General features: G+C 38.0%; 1 protein-coding gene and 1 long non-coding RNA gene across 3 annotated transcripts in view; both read left to right on the forward strand.

The window, feature by feature from the left end:
• The first annotated feature begins 6,113 nt into the window (after positions 1–6,113).
• Positions 6,114–6,865, forward strand: LOC126162701 (uncharacterized). Its single transcript, XR_007535102.1, has 3 exons — positions 6,114–6,235; positions 6,389–6,499; positions 6,659–6,865. It is a non-coding gene; the product is annotated as an uncharacterized LOC126162701 (long non-coding RNA).
• Positions 6,866–12,882: 6,017 nt separating this feature from the next.
• The window catches only part of LOC126162703 (targeting protein for Xklp2 homolog), a 155,027-nt gene continuing 146,506 nt past the window's right edge, over positions 12,883–21,403 (forward strand). The window contains exons 1-2 of one of the 2 annotated variants that reach the window (XM_049919356.1): positions 12,883–13,277; positions 13,768–13,858. In XM_049919356.1, the coding sequence (XP_049775313.1) occupies positions 13,247–13,277; positions 13,768–13,858 (122 nt within the window). In that variant the 5' untranslated portion in view covers positions 12,883–13,246. Of the gene's footprint in view, positions 13,325–13,767; positions 13,859–21,403 lie in introns of both variants that reach the window. The other variant, XM_049919355.1, reaches the window with a different exon arrangement.

The following is a 21,403-nucleotide window of genomic DNA, read 5'->3' on the forward strand; positions in this document are numbered from 1 at the left end:
TGGTATACAAAGTACCCTCCATCAACCACCAGACAAGAAAGCATTTAATTATACGGTATTGTCGAATTCCAAGGAACGTTTTGTACCAGAACGTTATCTTCCCAGCTGGTGAAGGTGTTCGTGGACGACACTTTTACTGAAACTCACGTATCCAGATGCATTGCACTGTTGTTATTAATCAAACCGACATAAAACACTTGTTCACATTACCTGGCGACTACAGAACATTTTAACGCCATGAGATCTGACGAACATTAATTTATCTAATGCGTGACATGATGTGATGCTGTTTATTCATGGTGTGGCAGTGTGGCAACAGGGGCACTTTACCAGCAGAACCGCTGACGACGTGGTAGGGAAAGCCAGCTCGCCATTGGTGTTACCCGGGCAAAGGTGTCACGTCCCTCTCCTTCAGCCAAACGTCAAAAGTGGCAATTAATTTTAAACACACTAAGAGTGAATCATTCCTCACGAAATTCAAAATCATTAATTGCAGAAGTTTTTAGTGTCACGTAAGTTATCACAATATGTCGAAGTGCGTAAGCTGCTAATGCAGTTTCTAGAACCGATAGTTTACAGAAAAGCCCTTGAAAATATACCCCACAAACTAGAAGTAATTTTTCGTGAGAAAACTATTCCAGTTCTTATTATCTTAAATGACTAATTCTATACGTTTCTGATTGTAGAGGACTGTGCAGATAGTTTGGTCTGATATGAGCCCTGTGTTTTTTGCCAATGTCCGCAAAAACCTCATGGACATTCGTTTCCTTTCTTAAGCTGGAGCTGAATTCGATCTTTAAGTAGCAGTGCGTTACGTACTTCTCTCGAGAAATTCATATCCTACTACAGCAGTTTACGAGTAGCTATATATTTTTATGTAACATCCCTTTCAGCAAATTGAATTTGTGAAGAGCACAAAGACTGTTGTAACTATTCTTCATAATCCTGTAGATGGAAAAGTATCTACTAATATACTGGACTGGAATGGAGAAACAGTAACAGCTGTTAGGTTTCGTGACATACGCTACATAGCTTAATGAGTATTGTTAGAGCGAGATCTACACAATCATGTTTACATACTTTTTACAAGTATTTGAAATATTTAGAAAATCGGTCGATCTGTTTCTATAGTCCATAGTCTCAATAGTGTGATACAGAAAATTTTCTTCTGAAAGATGTTTCGAATGATGGAATAGCCTGTAAGATACACTGTTGTTGCAGGAAATCAGGATTATTAATATGAAGACTACTTTAGTACAAAGGTATGAGTTTAGAATAAAAACTGCCTGTGCTGTCTAATTGCCATGTGTTTTGCCGATAAATAAAAAGCAAATGAAAATTGTCACTGCTAATTGCAATGATTAAAAAAACAAAGCGGATTATCGAAGCACGTTTTTTATGCTGAAAACCATGATAAAATAGATGACTATGTTTATTTGATACTATTTCTAAACTTGTAAAGGTGTCAGAAATGAGGTTTCTATATTCCACGTATGACAAATGAAAAATTTTATATCAGATTCTTCAAATAAATATTTTTTTTATTTTATCAGTTTTGATTTTGATGAAATCTTTAGGAATTACACACATGAAAACCCTACTATTTGGTGTGTGGGAAAAGAACGTTGTGGCAACACAGTCTTTGCCATAATTTTCTAGGATAGCAAAGTTTGAGACTTTCAAGATTACAAGTCAGGGAGAGTGATCCTGAAATGTAGTGAGTAGTAAGAACACGCAGATCAAAGAGAAGCTTGTTTCTCTCCTTCCCAACTGATTTTCACTCTCCTAAAGTAATGAAAAAATGTTGGTATATTGTTAATTTTTACAAAAATTTTGGTTATCATGCCTGTATCTTGGACAGTTTGGCGATATTAAACTTTTATTACTGCCCTATATTGCAGTGCAAGTATATTTTTCCAAATGAAAGTTTTAGCTCAGTCTAACATAACAGTCGCGAGACTTCGCCTCGATTTTGTTGCCTACCGCCCCAGCAGCGGCCAGTAACTTAAACTGTGAGTTCAGCGCGACCGTGAAAGCGAATTGTGGTGGTTTATTTTGATTTCTACAATGGTTTTTACAAGGGGGACAGTTTGTAGTACAATAAATTGCACCAACAACAGGAAGAAGACACCACAGCTGTCTTTTTTTAGGTTCCCTAAGGATCCTGAGAGATATATACCATCATGTTACTACACCGTATCGTCAGGATTCACTTGCAAACTACATGTGTATTAATGATTAATGTTTCGTTTTAGGAGCAGAAGATGGGTAGTTAGAAGCAGACGAGAAGACCTTATGAAAAAAGACCCAGTTTACCTGTATAATAATATTTGGTTTTGTTCGCTACATGTCGAACAAAATCAGTTCATGAACGCAGACAATAATAAATTCGTGTGGAACGCAGTACCCACACTGTTTGACATGCCAAATAAGCCACCTCAACTGACGATGAAGAGGGCACTGCCACAAAAATTCGACAATCCATCTAAAGCTGTAAAACAGTCCTATGACACAGAAGCAGCCAGTTCAACTCTCTATGTATCAATGCCAGATTGATGTGAATCAACACAGACCTGCTTTGACAATGAAGTGGTTAGATTAAGTGCAGTTATTCGTGTCTCACAAAAGTGTAACGTTTGGTATGTATTTCATTTACTTCTGTTGTTTGTCACTTAATTTTCCTTGCTTCCTTCATGGGATGACGTTATTTTGTTAGCACCTTGTTCACTGACAGATTGTTTGAAAATTATTCAAGTATTTGGTTGTGCGTGAAATGTAATGTAGTCAGATCATTATATTGTTTTCAACATATTTCATCCACTATTTGGCAGTTGCTTGTTCCTCTTAGAATAATATAAAGATGAAGGTCATACTTCTGGCAACAGGCGACAATGACAAACACAGTAGGCCTACTGAATGATAAATGAGCTGTCAATCGCTTTTGCTTGTAGAGGTACATATCTGTGCTTCTAACGTGTGAATACGTGTGTTTATATTCTTTTGATATCAACGAGGTAAGCTGCAATTTTATCCAACATCACAAGTGTTTCTTCACAAATGTATTGCAGCTAGCCACTCGGATCATGGTTTTTGTCTATACTTGCGCTTATTTTAGAATCATTTTTAGAAATATATATATATATATATATATATATATATGCCTTCTGATACTCCACAAACCCTTGGAGGCAAGAAAATAACTCAAACATTTCGTAAATTATGTAGGAAATTGATGCAAATCAAACATTATGCTTACGACGTGTCTGATGTGCATCTTGCTCGCCACTTGGAGCGCTAGTGTCGCTCCGTCTGTCAAACGGTAACAACTTTTACAGCAGTGAGTGTCGTGACTGTTATGTTAGACTGTGGTTTTATTATTGTTGTTGTTGTTATGGTCGTCAGTCCAGAGACTGGTTTGATGCAGCTCTCCATGCTACTCTATCCTGTACAAGCTTCTTCATCTCCCAGTACCTACTGCAACCTACATCCTTCTAATCTGTTTAGTGTGTTCATCTCTTGGTCTCCCTCTAGGTTTAATACCCTCCGTGCTGCCCTCCAATGCTAAATTGGTGATTCCTTGATGCCTCAGAACATGTCCTACCAACCGATCCATTCTTCTAGTCAACTTGTACCACAAATTTCTCTTCTCCCCAATTATAGTTAATACCTCTTCATTAGTTATGTGATCTACCCATGTAATCTTCAGCATCCATCTATAGCACCAAATTTCGAAAGCTTCTATTCTCTTTTTGTCTAAACTATTTATTGTCCATGTTTCACTTCTATACTTCTATACATGGCTACACTCCATACAAATACTTTCAGAAATGACTTCCTGACACTTAAATCTATACTTGATGTTAACAAATTTCTCTTTTTCAGAAACGCATTCCTTACTATCGTCAGTCTACATTTTATATCTCCTCTACTCCGACCATCCTCAGTTATTTTCCTCCTGAAATAGCAAAACTCCTTTACTACTTGAAGCGTCTCATTTCCTAATCTAATACCCTCAGCATTACCCAATTTAATTCGACTACATTCCATTATCCTCTTTTCGCTTTTGTTGATGTTCATCTTCTATCCTCCTTTGAAGACACAGCTACTCTTCCAGGTCCTGTGCTGTCTCTGACAGAATTACAATGTCATCGGTCAACCTCAGTTTTAATTTCTTCTCCATGGATTTTAATTCTTACTCCAAATTTTTCTTTTGTTTCCTTTACTGCTTGCTCAGTATACAGATTGAATAACATCGGGGAGAGGCTACAACCGTCTCACTCCCTTCCCAACCACTGCTTCCCTTTCATGCCCCTTGACTCATATAACTGCCATCTGGTTTCGGTACAAATTGAAAATAGCCTATCGCTCCCTGTATTTTACCCCTGCCAACTTCACAATTTCATAGAGAGTATTCCAATCAACATTGTCAAAAGCTTTCTCTAAGTCTACAAATGCTAGAAACGTAGGTTTGCCTTTCCTTAATCTTTCTTCTAAGGTAAGTCGTAGGGTCAGTGTTGCCTCACGTGTTCCATCATTTCTACGGAATCCAAACTGATCTTCCCCGAGGTCGGCTTCTACCAGTTTTTCCATTCGTCTGTAAAGAATTCATGTTAGTATTTTGCAGCCATGACTTATTAAACTGATAGTTCAGTAATTTTCACATGTGTCAACACCTGCTTTCTTTGGGATTGGAATTATTATATTCTTCTTGAAGTTTGAGGGTATTTCGACTGCCTCATACATCTTGCTCACCAGATGGTAGAGTTTTGTCAGGACTGGCTCTCCCAAGGCTGTCAGTAGTTCTAATGGAATGTTGTCCTCTCGGGGGGCCTTGTTTCGACTCAGGTCTTTCATTGCTCTGTCAAACTCTGCATGCAGTATCATATCTCCCATTTCATCTTCAACTATATCCTCTTCCATTTCCATAATATTGTCCTCAAGAACATTGCCCTTGTATAGACCCTCTATATACTCCTTCCAGCTTTCTGCTTCCCTTCTTTGCTTAGAACTGGGTTTCCATCTGAACTCTTGATATTCATACAAGTGGTTCTCTTTAATTTTCCTGTAGGCAGTATCTATCTTACCCCCAGTGAGATAAGCCTCTACATCCTTACATTTGTCCTCTAGCCATCCCTGCTTAGCCATTTTGCACTTCCTGTCGATACCATTTTTGCGACATTTGTATTCCTTTTTGCCTGTCAGTATCTCCAGGCTTCTTCTATGTATACAATCTTCTTTTATGATTCTTAAACCAAGTGTTAGCTATGATTAAGTTATACTCTGTGCAAAATTGCACCAGGCGGCTTCCTCTTTCATTCCTTACCCCCATTCCATATTCATCTACAACGATTCCGTCTCTTCCTTTTCCTACTATCGAATTCCAGTCACCCATGACTATTAAATTTTCGTCTCCCGTCACTACCTGAATAATTTCTTTTATCCCATCATACATTTTATCAATCTCTTCGTCATCTGCGGAGCTAGTCAGCATATAAACTTGTACTACTGTGGTAGGCATGGGCTTCATATCTATCTTGGCCACAATAATGCGTTCACTATGCTGTTTGTAGTAGCTTACCCGCATTCCTACTTTTTTTATTCATCATTAAACCTTCTCCTGCATTACCCCTATTTGATTTTGTATTAACATAAACAAATGCAGTGCCAGACGAGCGCAGCCAACCGGCTCACCTGATCGGCACCAAGATTTGCTCTCTTTAGACCTGCCTTTGACGCAAGTGTGGAACCTCCATCTCTTTGTTTGTTGCAAATTACCTTTGCTGAGTACATAGAGTAAATATCTCTGGAGTGAGCATTCAAATTAGTGATGGGCTAAACTGCGATTTTCCGATATCAGTGATTTCTGTGAATGCTACTTTTCAGTATCTGTTATTCTTAACTGTGATTTGTCGCAGTTAAGAGTCGCAGTTAAGGAACATAGTTCGTGTATCCCTCCGCCACTGCTATTTCTGCGATTTCTGCTACTTCCGCGATTTCTGCTACTTCCGCGATTTCTGCTACTTCTGCGATTTCTGTGACTTCTGCGATTTCTGCGATTTCTGCTACTTCTGCGATTTCTGCTACTTCTGCGATTTCTGCTACTTCTGCGATTTCTGCTACTTCTGCGATTTCTGCTACTTCTGCGATTTCTGTGATTCCTGCGACTTACCACCCTATGAAAAAGTTACATCTGTCAACACAGAAAATTGCATCTCAACAAACCTGTCATTGGCAAGTATGTTTTACGTTTTTTCTTCCGTTGGCTTTAATTTTGTGTTAAAGAAACAACTGTGAAAATATTAATAGTGTAATTAATATGTAAGTAGCGTACAGTACCGTAATAGTTCGTATTTAGAAAATGAATTCTAACATATTGTTATGTTCACAGGTACCTGAACTACATTTCAGTCACTCAGTAAAGTGATAACTCAAAATATCATTGTCAACAGATCTGAAGAAATTGCCACTGCGTCTTTAGACCGTTTTCGTCAGACGAGAGGTTAGTTTCTAAGCGTTTCGATGGACTTAATTACTTCAGTGAGATCGTTCTTGCAAATGTGATATTCATTATAGCAAATATTAGCAATCTACTCTGTCAATTATATTGCTAGTAATTAATGACAGCAAAAATTGTTTAATAATCCTTGTGTTTTTGCAGACACAGTTCTGACTCTGATTACTGGTTGCTGTACGTATCTATCCACATCAAGGCTGTTTTTGAGAGAGACTCTTGAAGATTCAAGACAGCTCTTAGACGATTTGCAGTTTAAAAGTGAAATAATTGTGAAATAAGTGTGTGAATGATTAAACTGTGTTTTATTGAAGTTGTTGTGCGATTTTAAAGGAATAATAAATGTCAAATACAGTGAGTGAATTATAAAAATCTCATTTTCCACATGTTTAAGCCGTCCTATACCCATAATTTTCCGCCACTTACTTATTGGTAAACACTTGTTGGAGAGTGACATGCCGCCCCCCCCCCCCCCCCTTTCTCCACAATCTTGGTGTGACACTGACCTGTAACATATCCCGAAGTCTACAATATGCATTTTGAGGCTGTTGATATGAAAGTGGGAAGTACAGATCTTCCAGTTAAATCGGGAATAGCTTAAGTGCATTACTTGAAAGTAACACAGGAAAAGCTTACTTATGTAGGTGGTAGTAGTGTCGGCAAAAAGTTCTTGTGTGTGAAGTTGCCATGTAGAACACCAGGTGTAAAACTTTTCTCCCGAGTCTTGAACTGTATCGGAACAAAAGTGAGGCATTCATATGACTGTTTTCATTTCTCTACACTTATACAGATGTCTGAGTTGTGCTGTGTTAACATTGCAAAGTCCTGTAGGCATGTGGAGTATTAACCAAAACTGTCATATTGGAAGCAGAATCAAACACATTTGTTACGTTACTTGATATTTTCAGGAGAAAAAGGTAATGTTGCTTCTTATTAATATAATACATTCAGAGTCACAGCAGTATTTGACCAATCATAACTGATGCTGAATGTGCATGTCGTCATATAATATGAAGGGCTTATTTCAATAGTGGTACAAGTCCATTAGCTCCACTTTTCTGTCTATAATGCTTCTGAAATTAGTGATCCAAACAAACATAAATAAAGGTTCATCTCTAGCAAGAAGCCATATGCTTGAATATTTCTGGTATCTCAAATGCAGATTTGTCAGCGCTCATTTAACTTTACGACTCTGTATCTCAAAATGAACAATAATGGACTTGTACCACTATTGAAATAAGCCCTTCATATGCACACAGCACATCGAACTCGTGAGGCACAAGGCTCTCATAACGAAGTACGTACGTCGGTCAACAGATGACACTAGGAAAAGTATGTTAACTGCGCTTTTTAGTTGCTACTTGCGACTCTTAGTTGCGACTTGTCACGGAAGTCGCAGTTAGACCCGATACCATATCGCAGAGATGGACGTAGTACGAACTTTGGCCAACAGATGGCACTGTTAACCGCGCTTTCTAGTTGCTACTTGCGACTCTTAGTTGCGACTTGTCACGGAAATCGCAGTTAGACCCGATACCATATCGCAGAGATGGACGTAGTACGAACTTTGGCCAACAGATGCCACTGTTAACCGCGCTTTTTAGTTGCTACTTGCGACTCTTAGTTGCGACTTGTCACTGAAATCGCAGAAAGCAGTGCTAAATTCGACCAATAGATGGCCCACGTCTTTGAATATGAAATACTACTAGCGACTGCTAACTGTGACTGAAATCGCAGTTAGATTCTGTAAAGTTGCTACTGTGATATCTGTGACTTCTCAGTCACTGTGATTTCTAACAGATACGCGATTTCCTGCCCACCACTAATTCAAATGCACAGAACAGATTTTGTGTTGTCAACATACATTGCCGGCCTGGTCACGTGTTCTCGGAACGTCGTGTGTTTGTCAGTACAGCTCTCTGTATATTTAGAATGTCACTACATCCCTATACAGATGGATTCTTTTCGTACGTGTCGTGGATTATTTATATATGTTGCACAGACATTTTAACAGTATCCATTTGATACCGGGAATAAAACAGCTACGTAACTTTTAAGGGCAAGTGATATTGCATTCAGCTTCTTTGCGATAGGTGTCACAGTTCAGATGCACTCGATTTTTGGTAGTTTTCGGTATGATATGGAACTTTATAATATTACAGAGCCTGACGTACATTTTTGCGGTCATAGTCTTGCAATACTACTTGACAGTACGCTAGTACTTTTGCAAGTGTCCAAAAAACACCGAATTTGCCACAACAAACAAAGAGATGGAGGTTCCACACTTGAGTCAAAGGCAGGTCTAAAGAGAGCAAATCTTGGTGCCGATTAGGTGAGCCGGTTGGCTGCGCTCGTCTGGCACTGCATTTGTTTATGTTAATACAAAATCAAATAGGGGTAATGCAGGAGAAGGTTTAATGATGAATAATTCGTCCTGTTTTCTGCTATTTCTGCGTATTTATTTTCTCGTTTTGGCGACCTAAAGCACAATTTCTCTTACTGGTGACACTTTGAAGTAGTATTTACTCATCGCATTTTATGTACTTGCTCCCAGTTTATTAAATAAATATTTCTCAGTGAAAGAAAGTAGCGAATATGATAGCCACAAGTTATATATTGAACCTGACAAATTTCGTGCAGGTGGTTTTCATGTGGGTACTTTTGGTAGTAGGTGCTGTGGAAGATTAAAAATAGTTGGTATAACATCTACCTTCAGCCACACACGTCCAAATTTTTCTCTGTCTAAAAATTCCTCTTCAAAGTGTTTTGAACATACTTTGGAATATTTTGTGGGGACAAAATTACTCCTCCATATTTTCTGGAGCCAGAGCTTTACTTGTTGTTCATCCTTCGGGAAACTAAAATATAAATCACACATAATCATTCTCCATGTCCTAGAAACACTTAACATGGTATAGCAAACAAATGAGTTTGGACACACATATTATACGAAGACAATTACAGACTCCCACTCTATTGAATTTATCTGTCTCCCGTCTTCCAAATCTATATCCACTATCGACAAGTCACTGACAAATGCATGGAAGTTAGCATTTGCTGAAACAACTAACCATTCCCTTTCCTGTTCCACTAGGAAATTTACGAGAGGAAGCGATTGTTTGCAAGCTTTTGTACGAGGCGTAATATCTATTATATAGTCATAACATCATAGAACAAAATATGTCTACAGAATCAAGCCTTAATTATAATGCGTCTCGAAATTTTTAAACATATACAGTGTCCCTTACTAATATGATAACTATAATTAGAGCTACATGGTATGTACCCATGAAAAGTTACTATCCCTCCCTTCACATATTTTTCTTTCCATCCGTAGTGACAACAGTAATTCACCACCGCTATTACACTATCAACAAAGGGTGAAAACACAACAAAAACTCTTGATATTATTAACTTCAAACTCTGCACTAGAGGTGGCAAAAAATAACTTAACTGATAGAAATAACTGGTTACTGAGAAGTAACGGTTACTGCGATAACCGTTCCTCTGATTCTGGCAGTTATTTCAATAACTGTTAAGTGTCAATAGTGCCTCGCGCCATCTGTTGACCGAAGATCGTACTGCGCATTTGGAAGGCGTTCTATAGACCATGGGAATAACTGTGAGACTGCGCGCCATCTGTTGATAAGAACTGTGTACTATTTCGTGGGCCTTCGTTACTTTTAGCATAAACAATTAAATAAAGTTAATGTCCGAGCCGTGGCTGATAGGAGCTGCAGTACAGGCATTAACAAGTACGGTCGTTCCCTTAAGCCACCGCCTTACGTGTTAATTTAGCTTGGATGGGTAGAAGAAGGAAAGTTACTTAGGAATTCGAGCGACTATGGAAATAACTGTCAGAGACCTGTATTCTCCTCTGGCAGTAATCGTTATTGGCTCGTAATTCTAGTTCTCTGGTAGTTATCGGGCTACCAACACAGATAACCTGGAAGCTGGTAACGGAATAACTGTGTGTCTAGACGTTCCTGACTCGGTAACTCCAGTTAAAGGTCGTAGTTCCAGGTGATATTTCCAGAGAGGATAGTAACTGGAGCGAACAAATATTTTCGTACTGCTACGGAAATAGCCGCTGGCCATCGCGAGTGACAAATAACATGTCAGAAAGTATAACATAATACAGTGGAATATAATAATTATTATCCTCATCATTTGTCAGGAGATTGTCAAAATATGTGAATATATCACAGTAACTGCTAATATTTACAGAATTGGTACACTGACAGAATAAAACACAGTTACGTACTTTTAATAAATTTATCGTATACAGAATACCCGATCTTGTCTGTTGCAACCAAGTGCTGTCAAAACTGAAATATAGCAGAATTTTTACCTAAGCTGGTCTATCAGTCTCTGTTACGATATTCATCTACAGAGTAGAAGGAGGGGTCAATGGAAGCGTCTGATTCCACCCGTCTGCTTCGACGTAAAGGTGTTGTGGTGTGTGAATGTCATTACGGCACGGTGTTTATGAGTTGGTTTGTGTGTGTGTGTGTGGGGGGGGGGGGGGGGGGGCTGTCGATCTAGGTTGCAGTGCCGGAATTTGCTGGTGGTAATTAAAGTTTTTTTTTCTAGCTGTGATGTTTTGTGTATTTATGATGTATTGAATGTGATTTAATTTATGTAGGGATGATTGATTTGTGGACTTTTGGGATTGTGATTTTATTTTTCGCAGTTGTAGGTGTTGGTTTTTTGGCACCAGTAGCTGTGGTGGACCTATATAAGTCACCGGAAATGACCGATTCCCATTTTCATAGTTGTGTGTGTTGATGTTTTAGTATTGTCATCTGAGGTTGACCTATATAGGTCAAGGGAAATGTCTGATTCCAATTTTCGTACTTTTAGTTGTGGGTATTGGTGTTTTGGTATGGTCACCTATAGTTGACCTATATTGTTCAAGGGAAGTGTCCGATTCCTGCAGTTTTTTGTTGGTGTAGCAGAATGCTGTAATTTTTTTTCTTTTTCTTCATTTTGTGTTTTTTTTTTTTACTAGCTTGTCCTCACCCTAAAACCCCCAACTTCTCGCAGTTATCCCATTGGTTTGATTGTATTTTTGGTGGGAAATGTTATTGTATTATTTATATGTATCTTCGTGTTTGTTGCTATGTGTATGTAGTGACGTCATAGACACTTAAAATAGCCATTTCCAGCATATTGATGACGGGTGGAATCAGACACTTCTGTATCAAATAGTCTTTCAAACACACTGTAAACCGTGCCTTATCTGAAACCAAGTTTTTAATGGTTGCTGACTTGCTGGCAGTTTATTGAAAATGCATGTTCCTGAATATTGGACCCCTTTTGGACCAAGGTGAGTAATTTTAGGTCTTTATGTAGATTGCTGTTCCCATTTCTAGTACTGATATTATGTATTAAGCTATTGGTTGGAAATACTTGTAACAAATTTCATAAAGGAATAAATATATTAGGAAGCAGTGATTAGAATACAAAGTTCCTTGAACAGGTTCCTACATGATGTTCTTGAATTGATACCACAAACGATTTTTATTACACGCTTTTACATGCAAAAAACTTTTGCTACGTTTGATAAGTTCCCACAGAATATGCTCCCTTATGAAATAACAATGAAAAAATGTGGTATGCCCTTCCCAACTGAATTTATTATCGAGTTGTAGTCCCAGAAATGTAACACTGTCAACCTTTTCGATCTGCATGTCTTCATATGTTATAAATATGCTGTCGCTGGAGAAATCGAGCAGTTTGCAAATCTGACATAAAACTTGGATTAGCGTACTCACACTTTCCCCAATAGGACTAGCTTTTACAGCACAGGAGTAAACGAATCTGTCACATTACGTATATTTTTTGTTGTATTATAAGGCTGTACACTTTATTCTATTATGTGAGCAGCACAAGAAATTAAGCTTCGAATTTAACCTACAGTACTCAGTTTACATATTACTTCATACTTAAAAATGCACTTTGTTAACATTTTACTTAAACAGTGCTTTGGCGAAGTTCCGCGTACTTTCTGTCGCAGCTGCGAAGATAATATTTCTAATAGCGACCGATAACCTACAAACATATAATATGAAACACTAATAATCGTTCTAAACATCAACTAAAATGTACCCGGAGTTAATAAGCTCAGGTTATGACACGATTCATACGACATTCCTGCTATTTCACACTACTCCCAGTTATACTGATAACTAAACTGATGGATTCCAACTATGTCGTTATTTAACTGTCGGAGTTAACGGTATTCGCTAGCGAAAAATAACTTGGCAGTTATTAATAACGGTTATCAAAGTATAACTGGAACTGTGATAACGGTTACTCCAGAATAACCGTTTGGCCCACCTCTACAGTCTGCACTCTGCAGGAAGCACACACGTACAGCGAAGTCCCAAAAACAAGTGACTATCCTGGTTTAATGTTGACAACATGCGCAGAACACAATGTTCACTCCAGAGATATTTACTCTATGGCTGAGTGGTTAGATGTTGCAATTGTAATGTCTGGGGAAGCCTGAAATAAATTCTCGAAAGATTTATTTTTGAGTCTAGCGACCACAATGGGGATTTATAGCTTTTACGTAATGATACATTCATTTCAAATTAAAGTTCGTCAATTTCGCGAAATGAGTGTATTGGCAGCACTTAATCCCACCAAAGACGTATCTGTTTTGCTTTTGCACGATATTTGAACTGGTTTTTCAGTTAGAACGTTGTTTGTTGTGTTGTGTTGTTGGACATGAGTGACAGTGGCATAGATTGTGTCGAAGGTGAATGTGTATTGTCGTTTATCTTAGTTTCACGATTTATTTTATAAGTGAGTTTTGTTGGTAGAGTCGAAGAGAGAGCGCAAGTTTCAGTTGTAAGATTGTTGCTGTGCATTATGCTTTCTGTGAAATGAAATGCTAGAAATTCATTTACAGTTCTAATTTCTCAAAATAGGCAAAAAATCAGTCATGGTGCTCACTCTCAAGTTTAGATTTTAGCGCGTATAACTAACGAATATTTCTCGTCTAAATGTTTTCACGTTAAACTAGATTGAGGCTAATGTAACTTGCAGTAAAAGCACCAACATGCTGCAATCCGTAGCCTGTGTCCAATGTAATGGTCGTGGAAGTTTAATTTCTGATAAATTTCGGTTTTTATTGACTACAAGCTGTAGGAAAGTCACTACCAAAGTATGGACTGCTCGACAATCAGTTTAGGTTCCGTAATGTGATATGTGAATTACGCAAATGCATAATTTCAATATTATTTCAGGTGAAAGAGTGCACTTAGGCAACTTCAGTTCACCTAAGGTGCTCTGTGATGAGCTGAGATCCATTGCCACTGATGGACAGTTACCTGACAGGTAAGGGCATGCTGCCATAGGCTAAGTGTAATGTAATAGTTGCAGAATTTCAAAAATCCAGAAAAGATACTGTGTAAGTTGAGGTTGGTTTCGTGGCATGTCGTCTCGAGTAGATCGTAACTCCCTTCTGGAAAAAATTGCGCATCTTTGACAGAGAAGAGGACAGGTTGCCCAGAAACAGGTAACCTAAGCTTTGTATGTGATGAGAAATCTTCGAATGCACTCCATATATTTGTTTAAATTTTGTTTTCTCTACTGCACATGTGACTTAACAACTAAAGAAAACAATGATCCCGTTATTAAGAAAATAGCCTAGACCTGTTACCGATAGGATGCAGATTGCTGTGTGCAGTACTGTAAGTTACCTCCATTCATAGAAAACAGTTGTTGCATGGTGTGCCTTGTCTTCACAGATATGTTGTAAAATTGAAAAATATGCATTCTATTTATGTTCAAAGAACAAAATGTCACACACTGTTTGAAAGAAGTGAACATCTGATACTTGTAGGTGGGTTGTGTTGTCAGTTCAACCGGGGCTCCAGCTAATAGTCAAAAATTTGGATGAAATTTAGCACACCAATACTACCACATGTGGAATGCTCTTGTACAAAGTATAAGGCTCCACTGAGAATTAGTTCCAGTATTATAGCATATGACCTGGAAAATGCAATATACATTTGTTAGTCAGTCTTCAGAGCCAACTTCAGGGCTCAACAACTTAGGAAATACTCCTCACAATGCAGTGAGATTTTTATGACCTAGTAACATCGAGGAACAAGCACTACATCAAAACAGAAATAACATATTTCTGAGGGAAAATAATAACCAATGCCCACCATGCTAAATATAATTAAGTCAAGGAGAGGCTGATATTTTTTGTAGTAAGCCTGATGTGGACCAAACATACATGTTCACATATTGAGTTACATGCACAGGAAAATACAAAAAATTGACACATAACCCGAAGAACGTGGATTTTTGAAGTGCTGTAGCACAAAAGGGACAAATGATGGCAAAGTCAAATTTCTTGTGCTGCATAAGTAGGCCTAGCTCATAATAGGCCTATAATGGTCTCAAAATTTCAATTTGTTGTTGCAAGACATTTGTGCACCGTGAAAATTGGCAGAGATGTATTTCGTGATGTGATCATTGTTGCAGAACAGTTTTGGAAAAAAATCTTAAACTCTTCTACCTCTTCTTACTCCCCCCTTCCCATTGTTTAATCACTAAGCAGCAACATATTGGGATATTAACACAACCTACCATTCATGTTTGATTCATCTTGAGTGCCAAAAACCAGATGCTAGTGCTTATAGCAAAAGTTTTTTCATGCTGTAGCTACTGTACTCGGTATATCAAGTGGCAAATTGTACTGGACACAGTTGTATGAACTATAACATGTTATGATTATCTTCAATAGGACTCCAACAAATGTCTACCAAACATGGCCAGTGAAATGATGTTGCAGGTCCTTCTGGTGCCATGAAATTTAGTAATGCAGTACCTTCTGCTTCGCAGCATTCTGCGACACATCTTAAGTGCCATTTGTCATCATAAATAGCAACAACATAGCATCCTAATAGTAAGTGAACAACAATGCTTCGCAGCATTCTGCGACACATCTTAAGTGCCATTTGTCATCATAAATAGCAACAACATAGCATCCTAATAGTAAGTGAACAACAAAACTATTTTTACAGATGTCCATCACGAATAACTAAATTTTAACAAAGGGGAATACACTTTTTATCTGGAATCATCAAAACTCATCTGATTTTTGATGTTGCCCTCCACGAAGACCTGGGATATCATATTTGCTGTTTGTTGCCTGGCATAACCCCGTGTCTCTAAATTTAGACGACACCAGGCTTTCAATTGCTTTTTGTGAAGTTTGTTACATTTGGCACATAACATTGTGAAGTTTAACACACAGGAGAAAATAAGTTATACTGAAGAAGTTTAACCAAATTATGATATATATATAACAACAGACTGACTGACTACTCCTACTGGTAGATGCTGCCACCATCTATCCTTTCGGATACCAGTAGTACCAGTTTTATATTTACAACATTTTAAATTTTATTCATGGTTTTTTGCACTGAGTAACCCTGGGGTCAGTATGATCCTAATCTAAATTTCTATTTCTTTTGCGTGATATTTATGAAAATAAAATGAGTGTTACAGTAAAAACTGTAATATATTTTTTATTAGTTCACTCACATATTGTGAATTTGTTGTTGTTGTTTTTGTTGTTGTGGTATTCAGTCCTGAGACTGGTTTGATGCAGCTCTCCATGCTACTTTATCCTGTGCAAGCTTCTTCATCTCCCAGTACCTACTGCAGCCTACATCTTTCTGAATCTGTTTGTTGTATTCATCTCTTGGTCTCCCTCTAGGATTTTTACCCTCCATGCTGCCCTCCAATACTATATTGGTGATCCCTCGATGTCTCAGAACATGTTCTAGCTACCGATCCCTTCTTCTAGTCAAGTTGTGCCACAAGCTCCTCTTCTACCCAATTCTATTCAATACCTCCTCATTAGTTATGTGATCTACCCATCTAGCCTTCAGCATTCTTCTGTAGCACCACATTTCGAAAGCTTCTATTCTCTTCTTGTCTAAACTATTTATCGTCCACATTTCACTTCCATACATGGCTACACTCCATACAAATACTTTCAGAAACGACTTCCTGCCATTTAAATCTGCACTCGATGTTAACAAATTTTTCTTCTTCAGAAACTCTTTCCTTGCCATTGCCAGGCCACATTTTATATCCTCTCTACTTCGACCATCATCAGTTATTTTACTCCCTAAATAGCAAAACTCCTTTACTACTTTAAGTGTCTCATTTCCTAATCTGATTCCCTCAGCATCACCCGACTTAATTCGACTACATTCCATTATCCTCATTTTGCTTTTGTTGATGTTCATCTTATACCCTCCTTTCAAGACACTGTCCATTCCTTTCAACTTCTCTTCCAAGTCCTTTGCTGTCTCTGACAGAATTACAATGTCATCGGCAAACCTCAAAGTTTTTATTTCTTCTCCATGAATTTTAATACTTACTCCGAACTTTTCTTTTGTTTCCTTTATTGCTTGCTCAATATACGGATTGAATAACATCGGGGAGAGACTACAACCCTGTCTCACTCCCTTCCCAACCACTGCTTCCCTTTCATGTCCCTCGACTCTTATAACTGCCATCTGGTTTCTGTACAAATTGTAAATAGCCTTTCGCTCCCTGTATTTTACCCCTGCCACCTTCATAATTTGAAAGAGAGTATTCCAATCAACATTGTCAAAAGGTTTCTCTAAGTCTACAAATGTTAGAAACATAGGTTTGCCTTTCCTTAATCTTTCTTCTAAGATAAGTCGTAGGGTCAGTATTGCCTCACGTGTTCCAACATTTCTACGGAATCCAAACTGATCTTCCCCGAGGTCGGCTTCTACCAGTTTTTCCATTCGTCTGTAAAGAATTCGCGTTTGTATTTTGCAGCTGTGACGTATTGAACTGACAGTTTGGTTCGGTAATTTTCACATGTGTCTACACCTGCTTTCTTTGGTATTGGAATTATTATATTCTTCTTGAAGTCTGAGGGTGTTTCACCTGTCTCATACATCTTGCTCACCGGATGGTAAAGTTTTGTCAGGACTGGCTCTCCCAAGGCTGTCAGTAGTTCTAATGGAATGTTGTCTACTCCTGGGGCCTTGTTTCAGTTCAGATCTATCAGTGCTCTGTCACTCTTCATGCAGTGTCGTATCTCCCATTTCATCTTCATCTACATCCTCTTCCATTTCCATAATATTGTCCTCAAGATCATCGCCCCTGTATAGACCCTCTATATACTCCTTCCACCTTTCTGCTTTCCCTTCTTTCCTTAGAACTGGGTTTCCATCTGAGCTCTTGATATTCATACAAGTGGTTCTCTTTTCTCCAAAGGTCTCTTTAATTTTCCTGTAGGCAGTATCTATCTTACCCCTAGTGAGATAAGCATCTACATCCTTATATTTGTCCTCTAGCCATTCCTGCTTAGCCATTTTGCACTTCCTGTCGATCTCATTTTTGAGACATTTGTATTCCTTTTTGCCTGCTTCATTTAATGCATTTTCGTATTTTCTCCTTTCGTCAATTAAATTAAATATTTATTCTGTTACCCAAGGATTTCTACTAGCCCTCGTCTTTGTACCTATTTGATCCTCTGCTGCCTTCAATATTTCATCTCTTAAAAGTTACCCATTCCTTCATCTACTGTATTTCTTTCCCCCATTCCTGTCAATTGTTACCTTATGCTCTCCCTGAAATTCTGTACAACCTCTGGTTTAGTCAGTTTATCCAGGTTCCATCTCCTTAAATTCCCACGTTTTTGCAGGTTCTTCAGTTTTAATCTACTGTTCATAACCAATAGATTGTGGTCAGAGTCCACATCTGCTCCTGGAAATGTCTTACAATTTAAAACCTGGTTCCTAAATCTCTGTCTTACCATTATATAATCTATCTGATACCTTCTAGTATCTCCAGGATTCTTCCATGTATACAACCTTCTTTCATGATTCTTGAACCAAGTGTTAGCTATGATTAAGTTATGGTCTGTGCAAAATTCTACCAGGCAGCTTCCTCTTTCATTTCTTAGCCCCAATCCATATTCACGTACTATGTTTCCCTCTCTCCCTTTTCCTACTCTCGAATTCCAGTCACCCATGGCTATTAAATTTTCGTCTCCCTTCACTACCTGAATAATTTCTTTTATCTCATCATACATTTCATCAATTTCTTCATTTGCAGAGCTAGTTGGCACATAAACTTGTACTACTGTAGTAGGCGTGGGCTTCGTGTCTATCTTGGCCACAATAATGCGTTCACTATGCTGTTTTTTATTCGTTATTGAACCTACTCCTGCATTACCCCTATTTGATTTTGTGTTTATAACCCTGTATTCACCTGACCAAAAGTCTTGTTCCTCTTGCCACCGAACTTCACTAATTCCCACTATATCTAACTTTAACCTATCCATTTCCCTTTTTAAATTTTCTAACCTAATTGTCCGATTAAGGGATCTGACATTCCATGCTCCGATCCGTAGAACGCCAGTATTCTTTCTCCTGGTAACGATGTCCTCTTGAGTAGTCCCCACCCGGAGATCGGAATGGGGGACTCTTTTACCTCCGGAATATTTTACCCAAGAGGACGCCATCATCATTAATCATACAGTAAAGCTGCGTGCCCTTGGGAAAAATTATGGCTGTAGTTTCCCCTTGCTTTGAGCCGTTCGGAGTACCAGAACAGCAAGGCCATTTTGGTTAGTGTTAAAAGGCCAGATCAGTCAATCATCCAGACTGTTGCCCCTGCAACTACTGAAAAGGCTGCTGCCCCTCTTCAGGAACCACACGTTTGTCTGGCCTCTCACCAGATACCCATCTATTGTGGTTGCACCTACGGTACGGCTATCTGTATCGTTGAGGCACGCAAGCCTCCCCATCAATGGCAAGGTCCATGGTTCATGGGGGGATTGTGAATATATCTGTTGTAAATTACTTTTGGTTTGTATGACCCCAGTGGTTTTCAGTGAACAAAAAAAAGTTGATTTTTACAAAACAAATTTGCAATTCACAAAAATGTTTAGTTCATCATCTTGTCGCAAACATATGTGCAATGTTATTCGTAGGTTTTATTTTCTGCCTGCTAAAGCTTTTCATATGTAAAATTGGCTTTTTCCTCATGCTGAAGAGTGTATCGATAATTCATACATTCTATTTCTATCAATAACATGACTTCCAGTTACAAAGTATAGCCAACGTGTACATGTGCTTTTTATTGAAACTGTTCATGAGCATCCAAATCATCAGTTTTTACACTTTGTTTTATAATGCCTTTTTTGAGCTGTTGCTTATGAATTCTACATTCTACTAAAGTTTGTAGTTGTTACTGATATTGTATTGAATGATAGTGTGCAAAAGGTAATCGTGTAATTGATTCAGAACTATGCAGAATCTTTGACACATGTACTGGAATGTGGTATTCTAAGATTCATTTTATGCATTTTGGTCTACCATATTACATTGTAAACAATGAAAAATAGCTGTGCATTATCCCTAGTAGGGTCTCACTTTAAGGCCATCATATGTGAACAGTCCAGCAGGCCAAATGACTTTACACCTTTACGATTGAAACAGTTCTGGCAGGTTAATTAAGGTTCCATTTTGTTCATAGACATGTTACCGGGAAGCTTCACGTTTTTCAAGGCCCAATGTGTAATAGTGATGTCGATCCGTGTGGTTTGTTTGAGTGTCTCACATAATTTGGACCAAGGTTAAATGGACCCTGTGCAAATATTTTATCCAAACGGAGTCAAAGGTGGATTTAATCTTAATTTGCGATAGATCTAATATGTACGAACTGTTAAACACCATACTGATTCTGCAGAATGTGTCCAGCAAGAAATATTGTCATTTCATTTGAGCCTAACCTTTTGATTACCTGAATAGCAGGGGTATAGAAAGTATGTGAGTGCCTCTGTATGCTGTAGACAAGCATAATTTGCTGCCGATATAAAAGTATTCAGCTTTCTACTGACCAACTCTCATTTTTCCGTCACGGAAAACAAATGAAGTCTGTTTAGCCTCTGATATCAAAATACAATCTCTTCGAAAATAAATATTGAAACTGACATGCAAGCAATTGAAGGGATATCAAATTGAAGGTTTTGCATCAGTCTGGGAGACCAAAATCACCATTGGTGTTGATGACAGGCACCAAGAAGAAATAAAGTGGCATTGGTTATGCCCTAGAAATTAAATTTCAATATTGTAACAAACCAGTGTTTATTATTACGAAAAACCTCCAAATAGTAACGAAATAGTATTTTTCTCATTAAGAGCTGCATTTGTAGTGTAACCTACATGCCGTTTATTTTTAACAGGTTAAGTAGAAGCAATTACGAATAGTTCATGTAGAGTAAAGTGAACATAAAACAAAAGCCAATTAAAGAAAATCGTTCATTCAATAAAAAACAATCCATTATATTTTATACTACAGATTGTATACTGTTAGGACATGTTCTATGTCATTTTGTCATATAAATAAGCAGTGATGTTAAATATTAAGTAAATCACAAGTCCAGAGCATGTCTGCCATAATTGGAAAAATCTAGTTGTAAAAAAACCAATTTGCTATTTCCCCTAGAAAGAAATTGTAACATTAACTGTGTATTATGATTTTCATGCATGCACATAAGTGTGCAGTAATACTTTCTCTCAAGATGAAACACTCATTACTTGACCTTATTTCTGTAGAAACAAGTACCTCAGTGAGGAGAGAACAGTCTTCTTTACAACAAAAAATTAAGCTGTTGCTTTCTGAGTGCACATTAAGTTTTTAGGTAGAATATATTTTTGCTAACTCCCTGGAGCACTGGCATCGTTGGCTTCTATTCTCATCTTTCAGCTACCTACAGGTGTACCCTTGTAGTATCTTCACTTATGTGTAAGGTACTTAGTGTTTTTGGATCTATGCGAAGCAGAATTGTGTGCTTTATTATAGAAA

Source organism: Schistocerca cancellata, chromosome 2 (genome assembly GCF_023864275.1).
Source record: "Schistocerca cancellata isolate TAMUIC-IGC-003103 chromosome 2, iqSchCanc2.1, whole genome shotgun sequence".
In the NCBI taxonomy this organism is placed as follows: domain Eukaryota; kingdom Metazoa; phylum Arthropoda; class Insecta; order Orthoptera; family Acrididae; genus Schistocerca; species Schistocerca cancellata.